This window comes from Nycticebus coucang, chromosome 10, assembly GCF_027406575.1.
Source record: "Nycticebus coucang isolate mNycCou1 chromosome 10, mNycCou1.pri, whole genome shotgun sequence".
NCBI classification, from domain to species: Eukaryota; Metazoa; Chordata; class Mammalia; order Primates; family Lorisidae; genus Nycticebus; species Nycticebus coucang.
The window spans coordinates 51,489,704-51,508,625 of record NC_069789.1 but is presented as its reverse complement, the minus strand read 5'-3'; the positions used below and the strand labels follow the sequence as shown (position 1 = coordinate 51,508,625).

General features: G+C 41.1%; 1 protein-coding gene across 1 annotated transcript in view; it reads left to right on the top strand.

Annotated features, from left to right (window-relative positions):
* HHAT (hedgehog acyltransferase) overlaps positions 1-18,922 on the top strand; it is a 387,319-nt gene that overhangs the window by 285,707 nt on the left and 82,690 nt on the right. Inside the window, exon 9 of the mRNA XM_053607789.1 lies at positions 751-952. Coding sequence (XP_053463764.1) covers positions 751-952 — 202 coding nt within the window. The remainder of the gene's footprint in view (positions 1-750; positions 953-18,922) is intronic.

The window sequence follows — 18,922 nt, the reverse complement described above, 5'->3', positions numbered from 1 at the left end:
CCTATGGGTGTCTTAAAAAGGCTACTGCAGGAGAGTGTGTTCTAGGTCCTAACAGCCCAAGGTGTGAGTTTTGTCCAACTCAAGCAGGAAAATACTGATTGAAGACCACAGTCCTGTCTCTGTGCACTCTGGCAGCTGTCTCAGCAATCAAGAGCTTAGCCAGGAGGTGACCGTGCTTTTTGACTGGAGTTTGACTGCCCTGTGAGCCCAGAACTCTTTTTCTTATTTGTAAATTTTGCCGCTGCTTCTGGGCAACTTGCCTGGAAAACTGAGGGAATTGGCTTTGGCACCCCTCTGCTGCACCCAGATCCTGAGGTGTAGGGGCCTTATCTTAGCAGTTGTGTTGAAATAGCGGGTTTGCCATCGACTTCGTGGTGTGAGCTGCAAAATGCATACCTGGCTTGGAGATCAGTATCTCCGTGTGGCCAGAAGTTTCCCTCACCATTCTGTGATTAGATTTCCAGGACTGGGTACATCTCTTCCAGAAACGTTAAGTTCATTACTTCTCACCTTATCTCTAGTAAGTGCTCTTTTGCTTTTGCAAAGAGAGTTCTTTAGCCCTGTGTGCATTTAATGTAAATCCCTGAAGAGCTGAAACTTGGGTGTTGCCAGCTCCTTGTGTGGAAGAGACTTCCAGGAGTGGTCTGTGGCCTCTGTGAGTAGCAACGTGACCTGGGAGCGGCGATCCAGAAGCGGGTGGCGGTGTTAGCAGCCCTCTCCATGGCTCCTAACGGCCTCTTCTTTCTTCAGGTATGTGTACATTCCACTGGGCGGGTCCCAGCATGGCCTGCTGGGGACACTGTTTTCCACCGCGATGACGTTTGCCTTTGTGAGCTACTGGCATGGAGGATACGACTATCTCTGGTGCTGGGCAGCGCTCAACTGGCTGGGAGTGACCATAGAGAATGGAGCTCGGAGGCTTGTGGAGACCCCCTGCATCCAGGACACGTTGGTGAGCAGCATCCTTGCTCGTGTGGCAGGCGGGGGCTGAGTTTGGTCGATGAGGTTTGGGGGGGGGACAGGAGTCATCAGATTCTCCTAACATGAATAACCATCAGCATGATCCATTCCTGCTGGGTTGGTTCAAAGCCCATGTGCCTAGAGGCAGGGTGGCTAGTGAGGGAGCTTCTGTAGCCATTATTTAAATAAATAACTGTAAAATAATACATATTTATTACATTGAAATTAGAAAATTCAGACAAGAAAAAATAACAAATATCTCTTTAAAATAAAGCACGTAAGTACCCATTCTTCTAAATTCTGTGTCTATACAGAAATGTAAAATGTAAAACAAATCCTATTACAGAGATGGTTGTATTGGGACCAGCTTCCTATGTCACTGAATCCTTATTTAACAGTTGTTAATGGCTACATAGAATTTAACAGTCTTTTTAATGGCTACATAGAATTCCATTACATGGATATGTCATAATTTTATTTATTTTTTTTGAGACACAGTCTTATTATGTTGCCCTTGGTAGAGTGCTGTGGCATCACAGCTCACAGCAACCTCAAACTCTGGGGCTTAAGCAATTCTCTTGTCTCAGTCTCCCAAGTAGCTGGGACTACAGGCGCCCGCCACAATGCCTGGCTATTTTTTGGTTGTAGTTGTCATTGTTGTTGGGCAGATCTGGGCTGGGTTCGGACCTGCTAGCTCTGGTGTATGTGGCTGTTGCCCTAGCTGCTGAGCTACAGGCACCGAGCCAGATATGTCATAATTTAGTCTCCTAATATTAGTAATCATATTATTCCAATTTTTTTTTGCATTTATCAATTATACTGAGATGAACAACCAGGATGAACTCTTAGAGTTGAAATTGCCAGGTTAAAGGCTTTTCTCATCTTGAAAGTTGAGTACCCATAGTGCTTATTAACTCTTACCTTCCCTATAGACCAGCGATTCTCAACCTGTGGGTCGTGACCCCTTTGTAACAATGAAAATACATCCTGCATGCCAGATATTAACATTACGATTCATAACAGTAGCAAAATTACAGTTACAAAGTAGCAACGAAAATAATTTAATGGTTGGGGGTCACCACAACACGAGGAACTGTATTAAAGGGTCGCGGCATTAGGAAGGCTGAGAACTGCTGCTATAGACCAAAGTGTACCAATTTAGATTCTTACCCACAGTGTATAAGAATTCCCTTGCCAAACTGAGCAGCCCTGGCATTTCTAATCTTTGAGAGGTACTATACATAGCAGCATAAAAAACAGCTAAGGGTTTCAGACACATTTCCAACTCCACAGGAAAATGATTTGGAAAATTAATGAAGCACTTCTCTTTACACATGCATTTTAAGTGATTTTAAACTTTTGGCACCAATTTTATCTTGTGAATGTGGTATATGATGTATTAAGAATCTTGTAAGAAATCATCAGTTCTGAAGATGCAGCAGTATTCTGCTAATCCTGAAAAAAGTAGCTAAAAAGAAATGTGCTGGCATCAGTGTTCATGATAGGCAATCACACCCAGAAAATTTACTGGAAAAGTGATTAATGTGGTTCCATTTTACCCAGAACCAACTAAAGCAAATATGTTTAGGAAAAAAAAAAAAAAAAAACCCACTGAAACAGAATACATTTGCATGTGTTTTTATAAAGATAGCCATAGTACAAGTAGACAGTTATTTCAATAAAAACTGATAGAAACCACATAGCCAAATAACACATCTGAGAGAATTTAAATATGCTCATGCATGTTTAAAGATAAATATTTTATTCAGTAGTAGTACCCAGTAATCAGCAGGAAAGAAATGTTAGTGAATTCTAAAGGAAATGGTACTTCAGCGAAAGTCATGGCTATGTACCACCCAGGAACATCAAACATTGTAACATCAGAAAGGTTTTAATCTTCATCCTCAAATCTGAATACCCTTTCCCAAGGCCCGAAAACTAACTTGTCACCCTTAAAGGCCAGAGGGCTCTTTTCAGCCTCATCTGAATCCCTGGAACACATTTCCATGTTCTTTCAGGAAGGGTTTAACGTTAATCTTGAATTCAGTGTCACGCACCGCTCTGTGACCTTTGAGCCATAACTTACGCTGTTGATAAATTTTGAAAATCTAAAATGTTCAAGGAGTAGCCCGACTGTGCTAGGTAGCCCATGGCTTATTAATTTTGGTTCAAAATAAATCAAGGCAGCAGGCACCTGTGCTCAAAGGATGAAGCGCTTCAAAGTCTTCTGGCCCCTTCACAGCAAACTCCCAGACGCTCACCTGACCCTCCATCTACCTTGCAGGTGCATAGTAATTTTTGATATGCATTTCTGTTAAATATCTTATATGTTGCAGATATGTTTGGTTAATGTGTTTATTGAGCAAGAACATATTTTATGAAACATATTTTTATTGTCTGTCTTTTATCTTGGAAGCTTAATAGGTGATTATGGCTGTTTAAATCCCATACTTCTTGAGTCCAGAGCCCATTATTCTTTACCTTCCCATTGTTTATCTCCGTGTCTGAGTTAGCCACAGTGTGTGAAGTCAGTGTACGGTTCATGCTTCCCAGTTGGGAAGTTTGTTAGTTCTTCTTCTGCTTGTCCACCCATTGGGTCTTCCTACATTATTCTGTTTCTTATACAGTTAACCACAGGATCTGTTTTCCTTTGGAAAAAATGGCTGGCATTTCAAATGTACATAATTTTTTTTTTTTAAACAGAGTCTCACTATGTCTCCCTTTGGTAGAGTGCTGTGGCCTCACAGCAACCTCAAACTCTTGGGCTTAAGTGATTCTCTTGCCTCAGCCTCCCAAGTAGTTGGGACTACAGGCGCCCGCCACAATGCCCGGCTATTTTTTGGTTGTAGTTGTCATTGTTGTTTGGCAGGCCCAGCCTGGATTTGAACCCACCAGCTCTGGTGTATGTGGCTGGCACCCTAGCCGCTGAGCCACATAACTTCTTTTTAAAAACTGTTTCCTCACTCAGGTTACCTGCCTTCCCTTTTTTCTATAAATCATTTCCTGTTCTTTTTTCAAAATCCAATAAAGACTTAGCTCCTTTGTACCTAATTTCATCTGACTTTAGTCTCCCCAATTTATTGGATGACGTTTTCATAGTATGAGTTTACAGCTCAGATCCTTCACATCTTTAATGTTATTCAAGGTTCTTCAGAGAAATGAATCATTGAAGAGAGAAAGAAAGAGAGAAAAAGAGAGAGAATATTTATTATAAAGAAATAGATCATATGATTATGGAGGCAGAGAAGGGCAGATTCAGGAGAGCTGATGGTGTAAGTTCCAGTCCAATCCAAAGGCAAGAAAAGACCATTGTCCTAGTTTGTCCTAGTCTCTATGAAACCTGAAGACAGGTTCAAAGACAAAGAATTTTTTCTTAGCCTTTCTTCCTATTCAGACCATCAATGGATTAGATGAGGTCCACTCACATTGGGGAAGGCAATCTGCTTTTTTCAGTTTACTCATGTAGTGCTAATTTCATCCAGGAACACCTTCACCAACAGACGCATAAATAATATTTAACCAAATATTTGAGAACTCTGTTGATAAATAAAATTAACCATCACACCCTTTCTCTACACCATATATTCTTTGTTTTTAAGATAGATGAACAGATATCTGAAAAACAAGGGTTGTCATTCAATTTTTTTCCCTTCCATATCTTCATCTTCTGGATGGCTGAAGTAGAATTTTATTTTGTGGAAGACTGACAGTTGAGCCTTCACCAGAAGACTAGTCAGAGCTGAGTGTTATAAAGAGGAAGTCCTCTCATCTTCCAGAACAGGGCTATCTGATAGAACATTCTAATGATGATAGAAATATCCATTATACTGCCTAATACAGTAGCCACTGACCCCTTTGGGCACCTGAAATGCAGCTAGTGCTACTGAAGCACTTTATTTTTATTTAATGATAATTAAGTCTGAATAGCTTCCATGTGGCTAGTGGCCACCATTTTGAACAGTGCCTCTCTAGAATACACCTTCTTTCTAGAAAATATTAAAAGAACAAAAAACAGAGACATAGACCTCTAGATCAGAATAGAGAAACCAGCGAGGAAACCATCTTCATAGTCTCATCTGATTTTTGGCAAAGCAGATAAAAACATACACTGGGGGGGCGGGGAGGGAATCCCTATTCAACAAATGGTACTGAGAATACTGAATAGCCACATATAATAGTCTGAAAAAGGCTCAGCACCTCTTGCTACTCACAAAAATTAATTCATGATAGACAAAAGACTTAAATGTAAGGCATGAAACTATGAGAATTCTAGAAGAAAATGTTGGAAAATCTTTTATAGAGACCAGTTCAGGGAAAGAATTTATAAAGAAGACCCCAAAAGCAATCACAGCCACAATAAAAATATATAAATGGGACCTGATCAAATTAAAGTCTTGGCACAGCCAAGGGCACGGTCGATAGAGTGAATAGACAACCTGGAGAATGGGAGAAAATATTTGCATGCTATCCATCCAATAAAGGGCTGATAACCAGAATCTACAAAGAACTCAAGCAAATCAGTAAGATAAAAACCAAACCACTCCACTAAAAAGTAGACAAAAGACATAAACAGAAACTTTTCAAATGAAGATAGTCTAATGGCCATTAAAGACATGAAAAAATGTTCAATATCTCTAATCATCAGGGAAATGCAAAATAAAACCACAATGAGGTATCACCTAAGCCTGGTGAGAATGGCTGTTATCAAAAAGTCCCAAGCAACAAGTGCTGGTGTGGATGCTGAGAGAAGGGAACTCTTATACAATGTTGGCGGGACTGCAAACTAGTAAAGCCTCTATGGAAAGTAGTATGAAGATACTTCAAAAAACTAAAAGTAAACCTATTATTTGATCCAGCAATCCTACCTCTAGGTATTTACCCAAAGGAAGAAAAGACATTTTATCAAATAAGCACTTGCACACAAATGTTTATGACAGCACAATTCATGATTACAAGAATGTGGAAACAACCCAAGTGTTTATCAACACGTGAGTGGATTAATAAAATGTGGTGTGTGTATACTGTGGAGTACTAGTCAGCCATATAAAAGATCTAGTATCTTTTGTAACAACCTGAATGGAATTAAAGACCACTCTCCTAAGTGAAGTATCATAAGAATGGAAAACAAACACCACATGTACTCAGTGCTAAATTGGAACTAGTCAGTCAACACTCAAGTGCACAGATGGAAGTAAAACTCAATGGGAATCAAGTAGGTGGGAGGGAGAAGGGTGAGCTGGGTTAACTCACACCTATAATTCACACATTCTGGGTGAAGGACATCCTTATAACCTTGACTTAAAATGTACAAAAGCAAACTATATGACCAAAACACGTGTACCCATAATGATTTGGCATAAATGCATGTTCCTCTGAAAACATAGACAAACAAAAAGCATGTAGTGTGTCTGATTCTGCTGGTATCTAAAGTGATTTTCATTACATATCTGACTCCTCAGCCTTTTACTTGGAGATCTCACAAGCGTCTCAGGCGTCACGTGTATAATTCTGAACTTGTGAACTACCATTCCCAGTCATGCTAGCTGACTCCCCACCACCAGCAGACTGTATTTCCACAAACGTCACCATCCTCTGTCTCATTGCTCAGGGCCCAAACTGCTAAGTCATCCTATGTGCCTCCTCCTGCCTCAGGTCCATCTGTTGTGAGCTACGTGTTCCACCTCCTAAGTAGATCTGGAATTCCCCCCTCCCCCCAGTTGTTTGCATCTCTCCTGAAGTCACCCTAATCAAAGCTGCTGTCATATCTTGCCTGGTCTCCTGAGTAGTTTAACTAGTCCCCTGCTTCCACTCTTCCACTTCAATTCATTATTCTCATGGTTCTGAGTGATGGTTCTTGTAACAACTTGGCCGTGTTGCTCTCTTTAGAATCCTATCATGGCCGTCCCTGCGCCCCTGCGCCCTCACCTCTGTCCATTACACAGCTGGCTCCTCCAGCCTCAGCTCCCCACAGAGTTGGTTTTGATTCCTGGGATGCTCTCTCTCCTTCCCCTCCACCCCTGCTCACCTTTCAGATTTCAGCTTGAGTGATACCTTATCTGGGAACCTTTCACTGACCCTCCCAACTCAATCAGGTCCCATTTGATTGTTAACTTGGGGTACTTTGTATATATCTTCTTTTGCGGTCTTGCTGCCGCTCTAAGGAGATATTTTTATGTAAGTGGTTTCATCCTTATCTCCCTCACTAAACTGTAAGCCTTATGAGTTCAGACATCCTGCATCCATGATGCTATCCCAGGGCCTACAGCAGTGGTTCTCAACCTTCCTAATGCTGCAGCTCTTTAATATAGTGTCTGTGGGTCGAGACCCACAGGTGAGAACCACTGGCCTGGCGGGAGAACGCCTTGCTGAGTGAAAGAAAGAGGAGTACAGGAGGAAATAGGCTTAAGCAGCAACATGAAGCGTATCATTTGAATACTGAAAGCACTGATTACGGCTGAGAATTATTGAACACAGTACCAGAAGATTACTTTGTAGCAGCATAAATACTAATAGGTCTAGTGATGGCAAAATGTTCTTCTGATGCTCGGTGTACGAAATTATATATGTGAGATCAGACCATGAAGTTGGTGAACTCATCCTAGAAAAAGTGCTACATAACTTATTGCTGAATATCACTGTGGTCGCCTACAAAGTACTTCCCTTGGGAAGCTATGCACCAACACCAGCACCTCGTCCAACCTTCAAAGCAGTTTTCCTAGGATGAGTTTGCTCCTACAATGACAACTTGGATAGCTATTCCCAAAAAAGAGCTCGAAAATTCATGCGTATGTGAAAGGAAGGGGCAGGGAGGAATCATCCTTCCTGGTACCCTGCTGCTTTATGAGAGGGGAGTTATTGGTTTTGATGCTTGAACGGCACGGCACTGTAGGAAGCTGCAGAGGCATTTTCACAAAGCACTGGAGCTGGGTGGATGTCGAGGAGTTACTGCAGGAGCAACAGGCTTTATCTCTATACCAGTACTCTCCAGGGGAGTGAGGATCTGTGTTCAGTTTTGAAATCTTTTAATAAGTGGAAACGTTTTGAAGAAGTGGCATCACTTCTTGTCAAATCTGGATTTGATCTTGCCTTTGAAGGAAGACACCTTCAGGCTGGTTGTCAGTGATTCCTGCAGAAGGAGAATTTGCGTCTCAGACAGTTTACCCACCCCCAGCCCTGATTCCAATTTTATTGAATAACTTAAATCTGTCCTCTCCTCCCAGCCCTTGTCCCCTCATCTTTGCCCCAAGAGTGTCCTGCTGAGATCATTTATATCATCTATGAAGCAGTGCAATTTCTATCGATAAATTTAATTGAGGAAAGGTGCCTGCCCTGAAAACCTCTGAGGTCCATCTGATGGCCCTGGGAGGAATCGGATGTCCTAGTGTGGCAGAACCCAAAGGCCACAGCGTTGTGGTGGTGTTCATTCAATTTATTTGCTATATTGATCAGTTTGATTTTGAAGGTACAGGCAGAGAAAGCCAATGAGTTTGAGAGATGAGCCAGTTTAAAAGTTGATTATAAAATGATCAGCAAGGTTGAGGCTGTGATTACTTAGTTCTATGGCGTCATAACTCACTAGTTGGTGACAATGTCAGTTGGCCTAATTGGAAAACGTTTTCATTATGAGTCAGTGGTCAAAGCCCCAACTGACTCTCTGAGGGAATATAAAGCAAACTTGTCTGAGAAGAGTTGTGTTGTGTGACAATGGCTCATGGCTTCCTGTTCCTCTCCCACTTGGATTTCTTTTAAGAAATAGAGATCAAGCATTTCACCAGGGTGTGGTGGTCCTCAGGAGCTATGCTTTTGGGCAGTGGGTTATGAAAGAGCTGAGCTTGAGGATGACCCTGAAGAATCATGAGTAGGATTTGGCTGGGTTCAGAGGGAAGAGAAAACAGGTGTTCCAGGCCCACAGAGTGGTGCACAGACAGCCTGCGGTCCAGAACGATCATGCTGTGCCAAGTCAGAAGGCTGACGTGACAAAGGCGAGAAAGGCCAAATGGTCCCCACATGCAGGGCTTTGAATGCCTTGCTTAGAAATTTAGAAATGCTAACCACTTAACCAAACAGGAGAGCATTAAATTAACATATTAATCCCACATGTCAAATTAGCCTGTTTGCCAGCTTGTTAGCACTCACCCCGGCCTCTCGGTCTGGAAGGAGCAATGCGTGTTGTTGTGAACAGTGTGTTCCTGGGTGGATTAGCGCCCCTCGGTGCCCCTGCCCCCCCGTGGCCTCCTGCTCCCGTGATCATTACCGGCGCGGGAGCCACACTGTGCAGTTCGCTGCTCACACATTTTCTTCTCTGTGGGAATTTGAAGCCTGAGTCTTAACCTCTCTGGCCTAAGGAGTAGAGTTCTGGAAATAATTCTACCTTTTAGTTAAAATATGTTTAGTATGGCGAAAGCATTTTCAAAGGTTCTTTTTAACTTTTATTATTGAGTGTACTATCTGACAGAAGTTTTGAAATAGAGTCCTTTTCCAATTATTCCTGGACTGATGGCCTCCAGGACTGACCAATTCTTGGGCTTCTGTCACCTTTCCCATCTAGTCAGTTTTGGCTGGGGTCAGACAGGTGTCCCCCTCAAGCCGTCGACTGCTGTCATGGCCCTCTTCCCCTTCTCCCTGCTAAATGCACAGCAGGAGCTCTCACCTGGAAAATGTTAGTCTCGGGAAAGGGTCACGGAACCAAAGTTGAGATCCATGGTTTGACTGTAAAGGGTTGGATTGGGCTCTTCTAGGTGGCTTGTGGAATTAGATTCTTTATCTACAAGTCCCTGCTTTCTGCTTATATAGCACAGATGAATGGTGGTAGCTCTAGTCTAGTCAGCTTTCCATAGATGAACTTAGGAAAAAGAAAAAAAGTCTTAGTATGTACATGTTGGAGATTTGGAATTGTTTTTCTAAATATAGGTTTCCTTTCCTCCCCCAAATCTAAATTACCCACTGTTAGTGGAAGAGCTTGCGTCTCCAGCATTCCTGTTGTCGGTATAAGGAAAATTAGCCCTCTTGCTTCTCCCAGAATAGTTTACATATACTTAGTGCACTATATTTTTATGATGTGTATGTTTATATGTACATATGCTGTGACTGTATGTGTGCAGCATGCGGGTGTGCATGTATGTGCCCATTTTTTTTAAGGCTTTAAGAAGGCAGAGATGTTCAGGACTTCCAAAATAAAATTTGTCTAAAGTATCTCACATTCTTCCTAAAACCTAGAAATAAACACTGCTTAAAAAAGCCTCTCGAGCAGCTGCTGGCCTCGTTTGAGATGAACTGGGTTGGTATCAATGTGCTTGTGATGACTGACATGTATTGAAACACATAATATAAGCTGGATCTTGCTTTTTCGTCTGGTGTTGACCCTGTTGTCCACCTAACAGGCTGGAGTGAGCACTGGAGTGGCCACTGACCATCTCCCATGGGGTGGCAGGAGAAAATATAATCTGCAAGGCTCAATGCATCCATCCCACCAACTCTGCAGCTACTGAAAGTGATGATATTAAAATGCTTTCTTGGGAGGAAATAAGTTTTTGACATGTTAGGTGAAAATGAAGAATAACAGATACAATATAATGAAATTTATTTTTATTTACAAATACACACAGGCTGAAAAGTGCTATGAAAGGTTATATGCTAAAATGTTAATGCTGGTTAACTCTTCCCGCTAGGATTATTTCTGACACCTATTTTCTCATTTTTGCTTATTTATATTTTCAACCTTTGCTACATTAAATACATGTTTTCATCTAATTAAAGATAACAGAGAGAGATGCAGGATGGACTCAGCTTTAGGAGGGTTGGCTTTGCTGGTCCTGGGTGCTTGATTTATGTTAGAAATTGAAGTCTGCTGGGCAGCGCCTGTGGCTCAGGGAGCAGGGCGCCAGCCCCATATGCCGAGGGTGGCGGGTTCAAACCCAGCCCCGGCCAAACTGCAACCAAAAAATAGCCGGGCCTTGTGGCAGGCGCCTGTAGTCCCAGCTACTCCGGAGGCTGAGGCAGGAGAATCGCTTAAGCCCAGGAGTTGGAGGTTGCTGTGAGCTGTGTGATGCCATGGCACTCTACTGAGGGCAATAAAGTGAAACTCTGTCTCTACCAAAAAAAAAAAAAAAAGAAAGAAATTGAAGTCTGGAGTTGTCATTCTCAGGAGCAAGCTAATGTGGATCTGCAGTTAGCTGCTGTCTTTCACCCGGGTAGAAACCATTCCAGAGACCATGCAAGGGTCTCTCATGTTTGTTATTTCATTTATCTGTTGCAACAACCCTTCAGGTTAGGTGTTACTACTTCCAATTTTACAGATGAGGAACTGGAGGAAGGGGAAGGTAAGTAATTTACTTTAGAATACACGGTTAGTTAAGTTGGGGAATGAATCAAATCCAGTCACACATGATCTATTCTAAGCTTCCTTGGTTTGGGACTTCCTGGATTTTCTTTGATAAACGCCACCCCCTTAGGTTACCCCTTCACTTCACGTGTCTTTGCTGCTACGCATTCAATATTAGATTGATTGACCTTCTAGCCCTCTGTTCTTGGACAACTTGGTATTCATTCATTCATTTTTTGAGGCAGTCTCACTCAATTGCCCTGGAGTAGAGTGCTGTGACATCATAGCTCACAACAACCACAGGCTCTTGGTCTCAAGAGGCTCAGTTCTCTTGCCACAGTCTCTCAAGTAGCTGGGACTACAGGCGCCCACCACAGTGGCCAGCTAGTTTTTCCATTTTTGGTAGAGATGGGGTCTTGCTTTGCTCAAACTGGCCTCAAACTCCTGAGCTCAGGCGATCCACCCACCTTGGCTTCCCAAAGTGCTAGAACAACTTGGTTTTTAACCGTGATTTCATCCAACCCATTTATGGAATAACTATTCTGAAAAATTGGTTCAAGTAAAGTGGGAATGTTTGCAAAGACTATTTTGCCACATCATCTCATTTGATTTTAACAGTAGCCTTATTGGTTGTTATTAAATATCCTCAAACCGAAACCCAGAAAGTTTAAGTTATTTGTGTTAATGGCTCAAAAGTCAAGTATGTGTTACCACAAGGCTTTTCATTAGAAGAGTAGCTTCCATTCCTCCAACCCCTATGTGCCTTTTCATAGGAGTAACGACTTTCCATTCTCTTGGCTGTTTCTGATACTTGCCTTCCTCTTTCTGAAGCATAGGCTTATTCTGTTATTTCCTTATATGAATTGTAACTATTTACGTTCTGCATGAGATTTTAGCTTCTTAGACCTACTCTATTTCTTGTCCTGATATAATACTCATGTTTTGGTTAATTCAACTCTCCGTGTTTACATTATGATCACCTAATGGTGAGTGTGGCTCACTGCCAAACCATTTAAAATAAGTATTAATACATTTCCTTTTTTGTACAACTGTTTCCCCTACTCAGGGTAAGAATTGCCTTGCCTTTTCTGTTTCATTTGTTTGCTATCACCACTTCTTTCCAAATCCTCCAATAGAATTGAAAAACCCCTCAGATGGTGTTTTCTACTTGGTCAGATGTATCTGGTAACCTGCCAGTTCTCTTCTTTTCCTAGAGAATCTCTCTTGGATTCTCCTTCTCCTTTCCCATCCTTCTTTCCTACCCTGCTCTTAGATCTGCTATTAAGCTGTGTCCTGATGTTTCCCTTTTTCCCTCTCTTATACTAAATCTCTGTTTTCTTATGCTCCAGGTTGCCTTCTTATTTCTTTTCCTCCTTGATTTAGTCAAGCACATACTTTAGTAGCTTTCTTAGAAAAGGATCATGAGAGGTAATTGTTTTCAGACCTGGTATTTCCAAAAATGTCTTATTTTACCCTCACACTTGATTAGGCACTGGATTTCAGGTTCAGAGTAACTTCGCCTGAGAATTTTAGAAATATTATTTGTCTTCTAGTTTTTAGCTTTACTATTGTCTCTCTGTTTATTTATTTATTTATTTTGAGACAGTCTCATGAGTGCATTGTTGGGATCATAGCTCACTGTGAATTCGAACTTCTGGGCTCTAGTGATGATCCTACCTTGGTTTCTCAAAGTGCTGGCTGAGATTATTGGTCATTCTAATTTTATATGTGATCTGTGTTTCTCTCTAGAAGCTTTAACACAAGTATCTTTGGTATTCTGAAATGTCACTGTATCTATTGTCCCTGAGTTTAGAGTCACTCTGATGTAAGTTATCCACAAAGAAAAACTCTTTTTTTTTTTTTTTTTTTTTTGAGACAGAGTCTCAAGCTGTCACCCTGGGTAGAGTGCTGTGGCATCACAGCTCACAATAACCTCAAACTCCTGGGCTTAAGTGATTCTCTTTCCTCAGCCTCCCAAGTAGCTGAGACTACAGGGCCCGTCATAGTGCCCGGCTATTTTTTGGTTGGAGTGGTTATTGTTGTTTGGCAGGCCTGGGCTGGATTCAAACCCAACAACTCCAGTGACATTGTTGGCTCCCTAACCACTGAGCTACAGGTGCTGAGCCCATAAAGAAAAACTCTTCATCATAGGAGTAGAGGAGGGGGGAACCTGAGGGTCTACATGCTCATTACCAAGATTTTTAACCCGAGTCCCTGTTTCCCTTCCTGGCTTACTCTTGACAGCTGTGGTACATGGTGCCTGCATGCCTGGGCCTTGAGCTCTGCTGTATGAATGCCTTTCTTGTCTTCGGCATCTTGTATTCAGGCATGAGAAAGCTGCTCATTTCTCTACCTGTTCTATCTGATAAAAATGAATTAACTTTTCTCACCCGTTTTTCTCTTCTCTTTCATTTCTTGTTTGTGGACATATACCTTTTTCAAATGTTTACTCTGATTTTAATAGGGTTTATGAAGGAAGCAGAGAGATTTAACCTACTATGTTTAACTGGATGTCACTAAAAGAGTTTTCTGTGCTGTCACGTGGTAAATTATTTTGGAATCCTCTGCCAGTTTCTCAATTTTAGAGTTTAAAATATCAAGATTGCTTTAAATACCAAGTTTTTCCCTAAGCTTTTGTTTTTGAAGTTGAACAGGATGTAGGTGAAGCTATAGCTGTCACATCCTAGGCTTATTGAGTATTCCCAAGGGACCTCGATGTGGCTTGGAGAGGGAGGCCCCCAGTCCCGTGAGCAGCCCGAACTTCCCACCACGTGCCTTCACTCTGTGCTCAGGGAAGGTGACTGGGCTCTAAGGCATTTAGTGGAAAGATTCCAAGGTTTCCCTGTTGTTGTTTTGTTTTTTAATTTATGAAGTCATTCATAAGTTAATGAATGCTCTTTTAAAAAATGACCATATGCTCTTTAAAAAATATATACGTATGGAGAGAGAGACTGTGGTCCTCTTAGCTACCCATGCCCCAACAAACACACCTTGCTCACTTTCCTCCCCCAGAAAGAGGTCACCATCATCAGCTTAGAGTACAGTCTCCCATACTGTGTGACCGTGTGTGTGTGGTTTAAGGAATACAAATACTCTAAAATCCATACTTCTTTCTCTCCTCGCTTGTCTGCCGTGAGGACCCTTCTGTGGCAGTGCAGGTAGACCTGCATAATCAGGCATGGTGTAGATATGTCATAATTTAGCCATCTGCCTGGTGTTGAAAATTCAGGTTGCTTCTCGTTTTTTCTTTTGCAAATGCATATGCAGTGAAGATTCAACTCAAGCAGGCTTGTACATACACATGTGTGTTTCTTTAGGGCAGTTACTAAGAAGGGAATAAATAGGGCTGGAGTTGGCAAACTCCCTGGATCAGGCCTGGTCTGCTGCCTGACTTTGTATGGCCTGCAGCTAAGAATGGTTTTTACATTTTAAAATTATTTCATTGTATGTGCTGTCCTTTCCCTACTGCTTTGAAAGATCACCTTTCATATATAGTAAATATCCAAATACACATGGTTTCGTTTTGGGGCCCTCTATTCTGTTGCATTGATCTAGTGGATTATTTCTTTTTTTTTTTTTTTAAACAAAATTAATCTGCCAAAATTTTAATGTGGAAAATTTCAGAAGCCCTTCTGACACTTACCACTGCCATAGGAGTGATGCATTTACTGGCACTGTGCATTTGTAGAGATTATTTCTTTTTTAAAATACTAAGTTTCATAATATATCTTGATAACAGGTAGGGAAAGCCCCTACCTCTTTTGGGTTTTGTCAGAAGTGGATTGGTTAATTTTACATGGTGACCCTTCCATATGAATTGTAGAACTGGTGAAGTTCCCCGGAGCTCCCTTTGGCATTTTTATGGAACATACCGGATTTAATTGTAGCTTGGCTTGGGCAGAGTTAACATCATCTCAATCCATTTGTGCTGCTCTAACAAAATACCCAAGACAGCATAACTCAGCATAACTTATGAAGGACAGGACATTTTTTTTTCACAGTCCTGGAATCCGAGACTGAGGTACCAGCAGGTTTGGTAAGGACCCTGTTCTTCTAAGATAGAATCTTGTTGCCACATCTTCCAGAGGGGACAAAGGCGTGTCTTCACACAGTGAAAGGAAGAAGGGCCGTGGGCCAGAGAGACCACACACCTGCTCCCACATGCCTGCTTTGTGGGAGCATTAATCCATTCAGGAGGGTGGGGCTCTCATGAATTAGCAGCTCCCATAAAGGCCCCCTCCCTGTCCTAATATCACCAGAGTGGGAAGTCTTCCCTTCCCCCTAAGGGAAGACTTAGGTTGTTAGATAAAGTTTTATCATTTCTTCGTAGAAGTCTTGTACACTTCTTTTTGGGTTACTGCTGTTATATAGAAAAGGTATTGTTTGGGGGGGGGGGGGTTAGTTGACCATTTTGCATCTACGTTGTTGAAATCTTCTGTTAGCTCCAGCAATTTGTCAGTTCGTTCTTTTGAATTTTCTATATTGACAGTTATATCATCCACAAATAAGGACAGTTTTGTCCTTGTCCAAAATTATAATTCTTCCTGCACTTAATTGTCTCTTTGTTCCGACTAGGTTCTTTAATATAGTTTTGGGTAATAGAAGAAAAAGTCTTTTTCTTGACTTTTGTGGGAATGGTTTCTCTGGGTTTTTGGCATACCCTCTTTTTCAACTTAAAGAAGCTTTTTCTTTTTCTAGTCTGCTAGCATGTTTTTTAAATCATGAATGCATGTACAATTTCACTTAATGCATTATTGGAATCTGTTTGAGATTATTCTCCTTTAATAGTTTAATGCCATGAATTATGTGGATGTTTTTATGTTTCTCATACTGAATCATCTTTACATTTCTGGGATAAATCTTACTCAATTGAGAATATTTTTAAATCACTGTTGTATTTGATTTGCTGCTATTTGTAGTTTTTGAGGCACCGAGTAGAATAAAGGTCAACTTCTGGTTTTCTTGTATTAGCTTTTTATGACTTTGATGTTAGCATTATGCTAATGTCATGGCAGGCATGGAAGATTCCTATGGTTTTCCACCCTCTAAAATAGTTTCTGTGGGAATTATTTGTTCCTTGTTTGTCTGGTAGAATTTGCCCTTTAAAATCATTTGGGTGAATTTTCTTTGGGCATAGAGCTTTGCCCTAATTCAATTTTTCTATGGTTATACATTGTTTAATTTGCCTTCTTTTTTTTTTTTTTTCTTTTTTGAGACAGAGTCTCAAACTGTCACCCAGGGTAGAGTGACCGTGGTGTTTGCAGCTCACAGCAACCTCAAACTCTTGGGTGTAAGTGATTCTCCTACCTTAGCCTCCCATGTAGCTGGGACTACAGGCGCCCACCACAATGCCTGGCTATTTTTTTTGTTGCAGTTGTGATTGTTGTTTTAGCTGGCCAGGGCTGGGTTTGAACCTGCCAGCCTGGGTGTATGTGGCCAGCGCCCTACCCTCTGAGCAATGGGCACTGTCCTAATTTACCTTGTTAATTAATTATAATTGGTAAAATTTGCCTGTTTTGTTCTTCCTTAAGTAAAATCTTTTGGTTTGAATGAATAAAATTTAAAAAAATTGATTTTGGCATGGATATAGAGAGAAGGGAACACTTCTACACTGCTGGTGGGATTGCAAACTAATACAAGCTTTGTATGGAGAAAAGTATGGAAAAAGTATGGAGAATTCACTTTATTTTATTTTTTTTTTTATTGCTGGGGATTCATTGAGGGTACAATAAACCAGGTTACACTGATTGAATTTGTTATGTGAAGTCCGTCTTGCAATCGTATCTTGCCCCCAAAAGGTGTGGCACACACCAAGGCCCCACCCCCTCTCTCCTTCCCTCTCTCTGCTCTCCCCTTCCCCCACCCCCACCGTGACCTTAATTGTCATTAATTGTCCTCATATCAAAATTGAGCACATAAGATTCATGCTTCTCCATTCTTGTGATGCTTTACTAAGAATAATGTCTTCCACTTCCATCCAGGTTAATACGAAGGATGTAAAGTCTCCATTTTTTTTAATGGCTGAATAGTATTTCATGGTATACATATACCACAGCTTGTTAATCCATTCCTGGGTTGGTGGGCATTTAGGCTGTTTCCACATTTTGGCGATTGTAAATTGAGCTGCAATAAACAGTCTAGTACAAGTGTTCTTATGATAAAAGTATTTTTTTCCTTCTGGGTAGATGCCCAGTAATGAGATTGCAGGATCAAATGGGAGGTCTAGCTTGAGTGCTTTGAGGTTTCTCCATACTTCTTTCCAAAAAGGTTGTTCTAGTTTGCAGTCCCACCAGCAGTGTAAAAGTGTTCCCTTCTCTCCACATCCACGCCAGCATCTGCAGTTTTGAGATTTTGTGAGGTGGGCCATTCTCACTGGGGTTAAATGGTATCTCAGGGTTGTTTTGATTTGCATTTCTCTAATAGATAGGGATGATGAACATTTTTTCATATGTTTGTTAGCCATTCATCTCTCTTCTTTAGAGAAGGTTCTATTCATGTCTGTTGCCCATTGATATATGGGATTGTTGGCTTTTTTCATGTGGATTAATTTGAATTCTCTATAGATCCTAGTTATCAAGCTTTTGTCTGAATCAAAATATGCAAATATCCTTTCCCATTGTGTAGGTTGTCTCTTGGCTTTGGTTGTTGTCTCCTTAGCTGTACAGAAGCTTTTCAGTTTAATGAAGTCTCATTTGTTTATTTTTGTTGTTGTTGCAATTGCCATGGCAGTCTTCTTCATGAAGTCTTTCCCAAGGCCAATATCTTCCAGTGATTTTCCTGTGCTTTCTTTGAGGATTTTCATGCCTTACATTTAAGTCCTTTATCTATCTTCAGTCAATTTTTGTGAGTGGGGAAAGGTGTGGGTCCAGTTTCAGTCTTTTACATGTGGATATCCAGTTCTCCCAACACCATTTATTGAATAGGGAGTCTTTTTCCCAAGGTATGTTCTTGTTTGGTTTATCAAAGATTAGGTGGTTGTAAGATGTTAGTTTCATTTCCTGCTTTTCTATTCGATTCCAAGTGTCTATGTCTCTATTTTTGTGCCAGTACCATGCTGTCTTGACTACTATGGGTTTGTACTACAGCCTAAAATCTGGTATGCTGATGCCCCCAGCTTTATTTTTATTACCAAGAACTGCCTTAGCTATACGGGGTTTTTTCCAGTTCCATACAAAATGCAGAATCATTTTTTCCAAATCTTTAAAGTACAATGTTGGTATTTTATTTATTTTTTTTATTAAATCATAACTGTATACATTGATATGATCATGGGGCATCATACACTCTCTTCATAGACCATTTGACACATTTTCATCTCAATGATTAACATAGCCTTCCTGGCATTATCTCAGTTACTGTGCCAAAACATTTACATTCTACATTTACCAAGTTTCGCAAATACCCCTATAAGATGCACCACAGATATGATCCCACCGATTCCCCTCTCTCCCCTCCCTTTCCCACTTCCCCCTATTGTTAGGTTGTAACTGGGTTATAGCTTTCATGTGAGAGCCCCAAATTAGTTTCATAGTAGGGCTGAGTACATTGGGTACTTTTTCTTCCATTCTTGAGATACTTTACTAAGAAGAATATGTTCCAGCTCCATCCATGTAAACATGAAAGAGGTAAAGTCTCCATCTT